Here is a 12,840-nt window from a genome sequence, read left to right on the forward strand (position 1 = left end):
CTGGCTATCCTGGAACTCACTCTGTAGACCAGGCTGGCCTCGAACTCAGAAATCTCCCTGCCTCTGCCCCCGAAATGCTGGGATTAAAGGTGTGCGCCACCACTGCCCGGCTTTATGAGACTTATGAGTGTGTGAATTAATGGCCTGCTTCTTCAGCCTTTTCTTGCGCTTTTTGTTCTCTTATTTGCTTTGTCCAAATTTGGATGTAATATTTTTGTATTATCTTACTCTATTCTATTTTGTTAACATTTTGTTGTTATCTCTTAGAAGCCTGTTTTTTTCTAATGAGAGACCAAAAGGGAGTGAATCCGGAAGCAGGGGAGGGTGTGGGGAGCCACTGGATGGGGTAGGGGGAGGACTAATCAGGATATATTGTGTGAGAAAAGAATCATTTTTCAATACAACAGGGCAGATTTGCTGTTCCTTTTATACTTCCATCCTGCTGTTTCTTAGCCGTTTGTCAGACATAAATATATATATCCAGATAACTTACTTAATTTATTACGGTATAAAGAAGAACCTTGAAGATTGCATGAACTTTTAAAAATTGTGTTTTCATTGTTTTTCTGAAATTAAGGTACTTTGGAGGCCACAGAAAAGGAACCAGTGAGCAAGGTCAGTTTTTGTATTTTATTTACATAGAATTCTTTGAGCAACTGGCATGGCAAAAATTCTTAGTCATTTTCAACTCTTTAGATATAGTGTTGGTTTAACAACCTTGAATAAATGTGTTTGTTTATGAATATTACTCTCTTCTAAGAGCATCTTAAGGCAAAATTGGTTTAGAATAGGTAACAACTTTTTGGAACTAAAAAAACCAGAACCTGTATACATTGGAAATTTTTTTTTTTGTTTGTTTCATTAGGTGATTTTTTTTTTTTTTTTTTTTTTTTTTGAGACAAGCTTTCTTTGTATCCCAGACTGAACTTGAACATGCAAGGAATAGCCTTGAACTTTCATTTCCTTCTTCAACTTTTTTTAGTTTGGGTATTACTAGAGTATGTTATCACACCCAGTTTATTCATTGATGGATTAAAACCCAAAGTTTTGTACATGGTTGCAAGTACTTCACTAACTGAGCTAGTTTCTAATAATCCTTTGTAAAGTTTCATTTTTTTGCTCGCCTTAAAATGTGAGATAAGTAAATATTTTGAATACCAAGGCTTATTATTTGTACAGAAACAAGTGTCTCTTTTTATTTACTTGAAGGACATAAATTTCACTTTATTTTCTTATGTTTAAGAGTATGTTAAAATCTCATTCATCTAGATTTTATTGGTTAGAATATAGGTTGTTCATATGCAGTACCCAAATTCAATTTTTTAAATAATCCACTGAGTAAGAAATGACTGAATAGTATGTCTTTCTTTAAGAAATGTATTTCTAAGTACTGGTATAATGGGGTTAGTGTAGTTCAGCATTTCCCTAAAACTCTTTAGAAAGAGCCATATATAAATAAACATGAGACTGGCTGTTAATCACTTTTTTTTAAAGCTCTGACTCCTTGCAGGTTTTCTTTTTTTCCTTTCTTTCTTTCTTTGTCACCCCCTACAGTCAAAATACGCCAAGTTTACCATAGAAGCTCTGGAATTTTTCCCAGTATCTACAAAAGGGAAAGCTAGCATAATGAGAAAACCAACTTAGAGAATAAGTAGATCTAGAACAAAATAAAGCTCAGAAGTACTTACTTGTTGGTATAAGGACCTTAAGGGAAATAAGTGAACTTAAAAATTACTGTCCAAGAGAGTGTTGTTCAGGAAGATGAGAAGACACTGTTTTGGATGTTTTATCTACATACGGCATTATAAGGCACAGCGTATATGAAGGAAGGAGCTGTAGTCAGAGAGAGGAGGATAAGAACTTATATTTGAAAACAGTAAGCCTAAAGGAGGCTGATGACCTGGACTAGATGAGAGATGGTATGACTGTAGTTATTCTATGTAATTGAAAGTTATAAATTTGCACAATCTAAGGGTGTCTTAGTTATTGTTCTATTCCTGAGACACTATGACCAAGTCACCTTACAAAAGAAGTATTTAACTGGGGGCTTGCTTACAGTTTCCGAGGGTTAGTCTATTTTCATCAAGGTTGGGAAGAATAGCATTTGGCAGGCATGCACCTCCTTCCCTACCCCCCACTACCACTACCACCACCCACAACAGGAAGCATAGAGAGTAAGACTGGACCTGAAGTTAACCCCCCAACAGAGTCACACCAACTCCAACAAGCCACACCTCCTAATCCTTCTCAAACAGTTCTAACTGGGGATCAAACATTCAAATGTATAAAGTTTATGGGGATTTCTCTCATTCAAACCACCACAAAAGACATTTAATTTGAGATCCCATTAGTCTCCTGATGTATTTGGCTTTTCCTCCAGTATTAAATGCAAAGTAAATACCAATCACATTCTTAATTTGTTTTGAAGGAAATGGAGGAAATGAGCGTAGTTTTTATTTCTAATTTGCCTAACAAAGGATACTCTACAGAAGAAATTTACAACTTAGCAAAACCATTTGGTGCTTTGAAAGATATTTTGGTTTTATCATCTCATAAAAAGGTAAGAATTTATGATAACTTATAAGCACATTTTGATAACACTAAAATTAAATAATACTAAAGATTTTAGGGACCATCTCAAAATTAATCTCTTTAAGTTGGCAATTTATTTAAAAAACTTTTTTATATGCTATTTTGTTTTGTGTTTTTCAAAGAGTTATTGGTCTGGCTTTAAACTCGTGATCCCTTTATCCCAGCCTGGCTTGTTTGTTTGAGACAGGGTTTCTCTGTATAGCCCTGGCTGTTCTGGAACTCACTCAGTAGACCAGGCTGGCCTCGAACTCAGAAATCCCCGTCTCTGCCTCCCAAGTGCTGGGATTAAGGCATGTAACACCACCACCCGGCCCCAACCTGGCTTTATAATCAGTTAATCTCAATCTCCCTCTCTCCCTCTACTCTCCTCTCCTTTCTCTCAAGGGTGGATATGGGGTGTTGGGAATTGAACTTAGGGCCAAGTACATGCTTTACTACTGAGCTACATCCCTAGCCTAACTAAAGGATTTTTAAAATTGAAAAACACAAGTATCTTTTATTTCAGTATACCGAAACCAATTAAGTATAATTGGTTTTGGTTTGTTTGTTTGTTTTGCTTTTTGTTTTTACCATTTATTTAAATGGAAGCTGGGGTGATGACTTAGCAATTAAATGTACTAGCTGCTCTTCCAGAGGACCCAGGTTTGATACCTAGCATCTATATGACAGCTCACAACAGCCTATAACTACAGTCCTAGTGGATCCAATGCCCTCTTCTGATCTCCAAGAGCATGTGTGTTACACAGCCATACATGCAGACAAGCCCCCCCCAATTTAAAATTTTTTTAGAGTTATTTTTATGTGTAATTTTTGTTGACTTTAATATGAGTCTAGAAACTGTTTAATGCCTATTAAATATCACTGGTAGGACAACAAAAAGATTAATAATGGTCTGGGAAGATAGCTCAGTGTTTAAGATTACTTGGCTATTCTTACAGAAGAAGGACCTAGGTTCAATTCTTAACTCTTACTTGGCAACTCAAGACTACCCGTCCAGTTCTAAAAGATCAATATCCTCTCTAAACCACATGGGTTTCTGTATTCATATGATGCACATAAACTCATATAAGTACATATACATACACATAGATAAAATATAATTGTTGTTTTAAGAACAGCTTAGTAAAATTTCTTGTTAATAAACAACCGTGTGAGGTGCTGTAATAACTGTACAGGAGGGGAGATTTCTGGAAAGAATGTAAAACTAAAAGTTAATTACTCTTTGGGTGGTGGAAGTCTTATGACCCAGCCAAGTTGGCAGTCACTAAGTTTTTTAGAGTAGTGGAATACATGGATCAGGACCATCAGCTCGTGTGTTTACTGAACAATGGAGAATAGTAGGTGAGTTATGTGCAATTTTAAATTAAGTGTAATGGTTACACAGCTCTCTAAGTACACTACTGAATTGTACACACTTTAAAGAGGTGAAGCACAGGATATGGAGTATAGCTTTCTTTTTATAGTTTTATGTCTTTATTGTTATTGTATGAATATTTTGCTTTTATGTATGGTTGGTTGTCACATGTGTGCCTGGTCCTTTTGGAGGTCAGCAGAATGCATCAAATTCTCTGGAACAGGAGTTAAAAGAGGCTATGATCTTCTGTAAGAGCAGCCTGTACTCTTAAACACTGAGCCATCTCTCCAGCCTCATAAAGTTTATTTTTAAATATAGGTTATTTGTAATGCTTAAAGGAAGATAAAAATAGAAAGCAGTATATTTTTTAACATTAAAATTTTTTCATATGATAATAAAGTAAAATGGGAAGTTTTGAGCTTTTAAAAATAATTCCAATTGATAAGTTTATATTGCAATACCAAAACATGGAGTAAATAGAGATTAAATATATCCAAAGATCTAAGACAGCAAACCAAGATTATCTGCCCAGATTTGTTTAGTATTGAGTAGAATTATTAAATACTTGGGGATAAAATGTTTTTCTAAAATCATATGGGAAAATACCAGACTTTCCTACCAGTAGTCTCCCCTTATCTATGAGAATTGTTTCAGTACCTCTGTGGGTGTTTGAAATTAAGAGGTACTGAACTCTAGGTATTCGGTATTCATATTTCATGCATACACAGATTTAACATCTCTTTCTTGATAATGAATCATTTCTATCTCACCCACTTTAATATTGGCATTTAAGAGATTAATGCTAGCACCCATTTCTTTCCCCAACTTTATAATCTTAAGGATTTGGGGTTTGTTCTTATGATAATTTTTTACCAAACTGAGCATCCGATTATTTTTCTTGTTGTTTTTGAGTTACATTTGTTTGTGTGTAATATGTGACCATGCATGTGCCATAGCATGTGCATGCAAGCCAGAGGACAATTTAACTCTGGTGGTTAGGCTTGGCTACAAGAGCCTTTTCCCACTGAGTACTCATACAGGCCCCATGCATTGTTTTTTTCTCAGTCTGTTATGTTGATTATTTTTGCTTTTTTACTTACAGGAAGTACCTTTAAGGGCTTCTCCTTGGTACTTAAAGTTACTTTGTGGCCATGATATAAAATAAAGGTTCCTTGAACACAGGTTGCTGCATTTGACAAATTGACAACAAATGGTCATTAAGGCACTAATGGGCAGGCAATACAATGTGGACTCATTGTTGTCCCAAGTAGAGTAAGTAACTGGAAATACCATTACAGCACTAATGACAAGTAATTTAAAGCTAAAGAATTATTTAAATGTCTTAAATATTTAAAAAAAAATAATAGATAAAAATGTCTGCTTATGCTGAGTACTATTGTGAATGCAAATAATAAGACTTTTTCTGCATTGAAATTAGTTCCTGGTTGTAATTCCAGTGCCCCAAGGTCCAGAATAAGACCCTGTATGAAAAATAAACAAACAGGGTGGCCACGGGCATGGTGGTGTATACCTTTAATTCCAGCACTCAGGAGGCAGAGATGGACCTCTGTTTGGCTGTTAAACAGAGAAACCCTGTCTCAAAAAAAACAAAACAAACCTAGATAAATAAACTGAAACTTTTTTCAGTATCAGTTGTTAGAATGTGTTTTGCTTCTCTTTTTAATATTGTATTTCAATTCACTTATGTCCTGCTTACTGTTATGTTAGTCTTAGCCTGTGGACTTTGCTATTCCTATGACTTTGGTTGCTTTGTTTAAGATTTTAAAGTCATTTGACTCTAAGGAAGAATTTTATAATTCTTAAATTTATAATTTTTATATTTAAAGGCATATATAGAAATAAACAAAAAATCTGCAGATTCTATGGTAAAATTTTACACCTGCTTTCCAATATCCATGGATGGGAATCAGCTCTCCATAAGTATGGCTCCTGAGGATGTGGACTTGAAAGATGAGGTAAATAATAGAAGACTTAAACCATCATTTTTTCTAGATTTTACTAAATTTTTAAGATCAAATTTATTTTTTATTATCTAGTTTATTTTGGGGATGTCACAGTGTTTTTAAGCTACAAAAGTCTCCTCTCCTTTTACTGACCACTGAGCCCACTTTTTATTATTATATGTAAGTACACTGTAGCTGTCTTCAGACAACCCAGAAGAAGGCATCACATCTCATTACGGGTGGCTGTGAGCCACCATGTGGTTGCTGGGATTTGAACTCATGACCTTCAGAAGAGCAATCGGTGCTCTTACCCGCTGAGCCATCTCACCAGCCCCATTTAAATGTGTAGCCCAGGCTGGCCTCGAACTGATCCTCCTGCCTTTGCCTCCTTCAGCAAATCCTACCAGTGTGCGCCACCAGAACCGGCTGAGCCCACTTTTAAGACAGAATCCTATTTAAAAAATAAAAATACTAGAAATCATTCTTGACTGCTACTCTGGCCGACAATCAAAACAGAGTACTGGTGATTTAATTTTTCCTCCTCATTTGTCAAACTTAGTCAATCAATAAACCTTCTCTATTTTAAGCATTTGAAGCTTGCCCCCTGTTCCTCATTATTTTAATCTCTTAATGCTGCTAAAGTTATAGAATCGCTCTTTATGCTACTGTAAATTTTGCTTCCTTCAGGTATTTTGACCACAAAGCCATGATAGTAACATGAAATTCAAATCTGTTCAAATTCAGCTTTGACTGATCCAAAAACATTTCAGTGTCTGTATGTCCTACAAGGAGATAGAATCTCATAGAAGTGGTGAGAAATGTACATTTAGGACCTGATAGTCATCCTAACTCATTAACAATTACAGGATTGTTACACATACATGTCAGTAGTATCAAAGGGAAAAAGTTTAAGAACCATATTTTAAAGGAGTAGGACTTTTGTTATCTGATTTTATGAAATACTGGATAATGCATATCTTATAGCTCTTTGTATAACAAGTCATGATTAAGTATTAGCTTGTGAATGAGACAGAGCTTTTACTTTTTACTTTTGAATGTTTGGCTTTACAGGAAGCTCTCTTTACAACTTTGATTCAAGAAAGTGATCCAGAGGTGAGTTTCACATTTAAATGCTTTTATTTACTGGTTTATTTGAAAGATTTGTTTTATTTTTTTTCTTTTTAAGAATTAAAGTTGACTGAGATATCAGATGGTTCTTGGTAAAAATGGAAAGGCTGTCATAGTCCTTGATATGAAGATTTTTTTGCATACTGAAAATGCATTATTAGTAGCCATATAGCTGATGTTTGAGGAGTTGTTTTTATAAGCATCGAGGAAATACACATCCCATTATTACTAAATGCCTAGGCTATAAGCTTTGGCTCATTCCCTGACTAGCTTAACTTATTAAACTATTTAAACTATTCTTCTATTCTATGTCTATTTAATTATTTAAACTATGTCTATTATTTATTCTATGTAATTTAATTAATTAAACTATGTCTATGTTTAATTATTATTCTATGTCTATTCTATGTCACCTGATTAGTTAATCTCTCTTCAGTTTCAGCCTTTTACCTGTTGGTTTATGCCAGGCTCCTCAGTCCATGTCTTTCTAAGCTTCTCTTGAATCTCTCCTTTTATCTATTACTATTTCCCAGAATCCTCTCTCTTCCTACCATAATCCCACCTCCTATTTCCTACCTCAGCTCATTGGCCATGTCTTTTTTAATTGATAGTTGAGGTTTATAAGAGATTCTCTCTATAGGTTGGCTCAATGATCAAGGCCTTTTCTAGGACAATGCTTTAATCTGCGAATGGGAAGACCACTTGCTTTATTCCATATAGTCGTTTTCTTTTTCTTTGAAGAAACATCACCTAGCCTCTATAGTGTTTAATTAATACTAATCAGTTATTTATGGTTTAATTCTTATCCTTTTTTTCTACATTGTCTCAAAAAACTCCAACAAAATACAGGCAAATATTGATAAAATTTACAACCGATTTGTACATCTTGACAATTTACCTGAAGACGGACTTCAGTGTGTGCTTTGTGTTGGACATCAGTTTGGAAAAGTGGATCGTTATATGTTCATGAGTAACAAAAACAAGGTATTTAAAACCCGTATGTTTACAGTCTATAACTTCTAGCTTGGCTTTTTAGTAGAAGCATCCATAAACAGTATTCAACCGTGAAGCAGAAGTCTAACATTAGAACAATTTCTTCTGGACTGTAATACAAAAAATAAAAAAGATGCTCTCTCTTTAGTTTTTAAGGAGAAATAAGATTCATAGAGGGAACAAGAGAACATGTCTTACTGCCAGGGGGTGGGATGGGGTGGGGAAGCTACATACATTAGTTATATAAACATAGTAAAGCCCTTTTACCTTCATTAAATGAAGGGCAAGTTACATAGTTTTATGGTTTTTTGGTTTTTTGGGTTTTTTTTTTGGTTTTTTGAGACAGGTTTTCTCCATGTAGCCCTTGCTGCTCTTATAGAGGTCCTAGGTTTGGTTTCTAACACATGCAGGCATGCACGCATGCACCAAGTGTAACTCCAGTTCTAGGGAATGATGCTTTTTTTTTTTAATGTCCTTACGGACACCTGTATGCATGTGGAACACGTGGACTGTATGCACGTGGAACACGTGGATATGCTCAGTTCATTACCCAAGAAGCATGTATAATTTTAAAAGAAAATAAATCTTTATATTTTTAAGTGTATTTAAAATTTTCCTCCAGGATTGACAACCCGAGTTGTAGTAGTCCTTCTGTTTTGAACATGCATAAGCAGAAAAAGCAAAGTCAATGGTCTCTCCCTGAGAACACATAGCAGAGTCACATATTCTTAAAGATGTACTGCACGGCCCCACGGTGGCTGCACCTGCTCCCAGTGGGCATCTGTTCACGGCTTCATTTGACCTCTTTTTTTTTTTTTGGTTTTTCAAGAGAGGGTTTCTCTGTGTATCCCTGGCTGTCCTGGCACTCACTCAGTAGACCAGGCTGGCCTCGAACTCAGAAATCAGCCTGCCTCCGTCTCCCAAGTTCTGGGATTAAAGGCGTGTGTCACCACTGCCCGTCAGTTACATAGTTTTTAAAAACCTTCTAACTGTAAAACACTGATTTAAATCTTTGTCAACTTTATTTCATGATTTGACTTTTATGCTTAAAAATTCTAACCAAAATTGTTGATGTTTTTATATTTAATTTGCCTTCTATATTTAGTATATATTGTAGCTATATGTCTAATAAAATTAGTTTTCTTTCATGGAGTCAGTATTCTCTTGGGTAGCCCATGTGAATCTTTAACTTTCTACAGTATTGCTCTACCTCCTGAGTCTCTGGGCTTGCAGGTGATACTACTATGCCTAATTTGAAAAAAAGACTTTTGTCAGTATTTATTTTAAAAAGCAATACTTTGTATCAAAGTTACTTTGTTATTGCAGAGTAATAATTTATTTTATAGTTATGTTCCAAGTTATGTGATGGTATAGTGGTGACCATAGGTGCCTTATAAACCTACTAAGTAATAGGCAGCTACTGATTTTCTTTGATATGTTTTGAACTGATAAATAGAGCCTGTCTGGTTCTCTAGACAAGGCATGGCATAGGATGCGAAGGCAGGGCACAGGTGCCACATAAGCAATCTGAACTTGTAAAACTTTGCACATTAGTCCTCTATGGGGTTTTGGTTGTTTGTATGTATTGGGGGGTTTTGTTTGTTTTGTTGGGGAGGTTGGTGTGTATGTGTTTTAATTTTTGTGGATTTGTGTGAATTGCTTGTGTGTCTGTGTCTGTGTATCTCTCTGTGTATACCAGAGGAGGATAGAAAAGGGTATCAGATTCCCAGGAGTTGGGGTTACCAAAAGTTATGAGCCACTCATTGTGGGTACAGGGAACTGAACTCAGGTCTTCTGGGAGAGCAGTGACTCTCTAGCCCCTACACACTAGTTCTGTTTTAAAGAAAGGGCATTTTAATATCCATTTGTTTTGCCTAGTATTTTTAATGTATTTTTAAATTATATATTTACTATTTTTAACCTTAGGTGGCAGTTCAGCTGCATTTAACATACTTACATTGTGCAGCTATTGCCACCATATAATTCTATAACTTTTCCATTTTCTCAAACTGCGATTTCTTATACATTAAATAATAACTGTTTAACATGTTGCCCACTGTCAGGGTTTGTATTCCTGCACAAACATGACCAAGAAGCAAGTTGGGGAGGAAAGGGTTTATTTAGCTTACACTTCCACATTGCTGTTGATCACCAAAGGAAGTCAGGACTGGAACTCAAGCAGGTCAGGAAGCAAGAGCTGATGCAGAGGCCATGGAGGAATCCTTACTGGCTTGGTTGCTCTGGCTTCCTCAGCCTGTTTTCCTATAGAACCCAAGACTATCAGCTCAGAGATAGCACCACCCACAAGGGGCCCTCCCCCCTTGATCACTAGTTGAGAAAATGCCTTTCAGCTGGATCTCACGGAGGCATTTCCTCAAGGGAAGCTTCTTTCTCTGATAACTCCAGCTTGTGTCAAGTTGACACAAAAACAGCCAGTATACCCACCCACCCAGACGACTCAATTGGCACCTTATGTCTGTTTCTGTAAATAAGAATAACATTTGATACCATAAAGAATTTTAATTGTATTTACTATCTTGCAATTGTTTATTTCACTTGGCATATGTTCCAGGCTCATTGATGTAGCATATGTCAGAATTTCTTTTTTAAGGCTAAACAGCATTCTATTGCATGCTTAGTCTATATTTTTAAAATCCATTTATCAGTTGGTAGACAGATCTCTTAACTATTGTACCTAATATTTCTTGAAATGTGAGTGAGTAAATAAATGTTTGGGTCCCTGGTTTCAGTTATCCTGGGTGTACATTAAAAAGTGGAATTTGTTAAATGACATCCTCATTCTACTTGTAATTTTTAAATTCATACTTTAAAAAAATATTTTTTCTAAAGGTGATTCTTCAATTAGAAAGTCCTGAATCTGCCCTGTCAATGTACAATTTTCTGAAACAAAATCCACAAAACATAGGTGACCATGTGCTGACCTGCACTTTATCTCCAAAGATTGACTCAGAGGTGAGTGGTTTCTGTCTTTCTTCTTTTTATAAATAAGCATTTGTTATTTTAGAGGTTCAGAAGGCTGGGATGGAAAACATGGTTCAGCTTTCAAGAGCATTGGCTCTTCTTACAGAGGACCCAGGTTTGGTATCTAGCATCCATGTGGCTACCATCTGTAATCAAGGTCCAGGGGGTGCAATGGTACCTTTGACCTCTATCGGCACTAGGAACACATATGGTACTTATTCATACATTCAGGTAAAACACTTGATACATAAAATAAATACAAAAAAACTCAGAAGATATAACTCAGAAGATTTAAACTCAGAAGGAATAACGGAAATTTTCTGAAAACTCAGAAGATACATCATGAATGTAATGTCAAGAGTAGGCTCAGGTTGTAGGCAGACTTCTTCTGAGCTTAGATATTTCTTTATATTGATTATTTTAAAAAAATTCTTTAATCCCTTACAGTTTTGATCATCATAGGAGCAGTGTATGATATAAATTAGTAATTTTCAAATTTCTATCTACGTCAGGATGCTGACTTATAAAGAGACTTTGTATAAACTGGGTGGAGGTGACGGCGGCAGCTCCTGCCTTTAAACTCAGCACTTGGAAGGCAGAGGCAAGGTGGATCTCTGTAGCTTGGTATACAGAGCGAGTTCCAGGATAGCCAGGGCTATACAGAGAAACCTTATCTCAAAAAAGAAAGAAAGAAAGAAAACCAGAGAGAGAGACTTGGTAGAACTACTGTATCTCTAGAAGCAGGTGCTATTTTTGATCCATTATTGCTTTCTGGGAGGAAAAAAATTTGTGTTTTATGTTTATTAGAAAGTGTATTTTATAAGAAAGCAAATTTTACATGTTCTTTGTTTACATAGCAGTATAGTAGAATATAAGTAGAAAAATAATATAAATACATCTTTAAAAGATCTAGGCTGAGTGTGATGACACACATCTTTAATCCTAGCACTTGTTAGGCAGAGACAGTCTTTATTATAGAGCGAGTTCCAGGACAGCCAGGGCTACACAGAGAAACTGTGGCTGAAAAAAACCGAAAAAGAAATCTCATTCAGATTTGTGTTTCGGTAGCAGGGGGTAAATAATAGAACCTTATATTTAGTATCTATGCTTTTTGCTAATCTTTCTAAATTCTTGAATTAACTGAGAAAAGATACATATCAAATAATAAAATATCAGATGATAAAGTACTGTGAAACAAATGAAGATTTAAAAAGAATTTAGAAATCAGATATGGTGACTCATTCCTATAGTTCCAACACATACAAGAGAGTAGTATTAGTTCAAGATTAGCTTGGACTCAACCCACCCAGTTCCTCACATAAAGAGACAGACACAGATGGGGAATTCTATATATTAAAAAGGTAAGTTATAACCTCCTGTAGAATTGTTTTGGAAGACTTGAAGGAAATAGGAAGAAAGCTGTATAAATATAGGAAGAAAATATGTTTATGCAGATGGGTAATGGCAAAGGCCTTAGTATATTTCTGGTTGATGGAAGAATTTCTGGGCCAGCAAGCTTGCTCAGTAAAGGGACTTTATTCCCAAGCCTGACCACTTGAGTTCAGCACACCCCGACTTCAGTTCCTGGGTTGCATTCCCGTTCAAGTTGTCTCACATTATTCTCCACTCACTTGAATATAAAAAGTTTCTAAGAGGTATCAATAGTCCTACTGTGAAAATCATTCAATTGATTTTTTTTTTAAAATCTAAAAGCTATTGTTTTTAATAATGCTAGTCCTTTAGAATTTCATTAATTTGTTTTGATCACAAATTATTGATATAATTGATCACAAATTCATATTATTTCTCCTCTTTTTTTTTTTTTTT

At 35.5% G+C, this 12,840-nt stretch overlaps 1 protein-coding gene across 12 annotated transcripts in view; it reads left to right on the forward strand.

Annotated features, from left to right (window-relative positions):
* The window catches only part of Znf638 (zinc finger protein 638), a 141,515-nt gene that overhangs the window by 112,251 nt on the left and 16,424 nt on the right, over positions 1 to 12,840 (forward strand). For 10 of the 12 annotated variants that reach the window (XM_031382332.1, XM_031382331.1, XM_031382335.1 and 7 more), the window contains 6 exons: positions 578 to 615; positions 2,429 to 2,560; positions 5,794 to 5,922; positions 6,982 to 7,023; positions 7,888 to 8,022; positions 10,882 to 11,004. In XM_031382332.1, the coding sequence (XP_031238192.1) occupies positions 578 to 615; positions 2,429 to 2,560; positions 5,794 to 5,922; positions 6,982 to 7,023; positions 7,888 to 8,022; positions 10,882 to 11,004 (599 nt within the window). The remainder of the gene's footprint in view (positions 1 to 577; positions 616 to 2,428; positions 2,561 to 5,793; positions 5,923 to 6,981; positions 7,024 to 7,887; positions 8,023 to 10,881; positions 11,005 to 12,840) is intronic. The other 2 variants (XM_031382336.1, XM_031382340.1) reach the window with 1 other exon arrangement.

Source organism: Mastomys coucha, unplaced genomic scaffold (genome assembly GCF_008632895.1).
Source record: "Mastomys coucha isolate ucsf_1 unplaced genomic scaffold, UCSF_Mcou_1 pScaffold20, whole genome shotgun sequence".
NCBI classification, from domain to species: domain Eukaryota; kingdom Metazoa; phylum Chordata; class Mammalia; order Rodentia; family Muridae; genus Mastomys; species Mastomys coucha.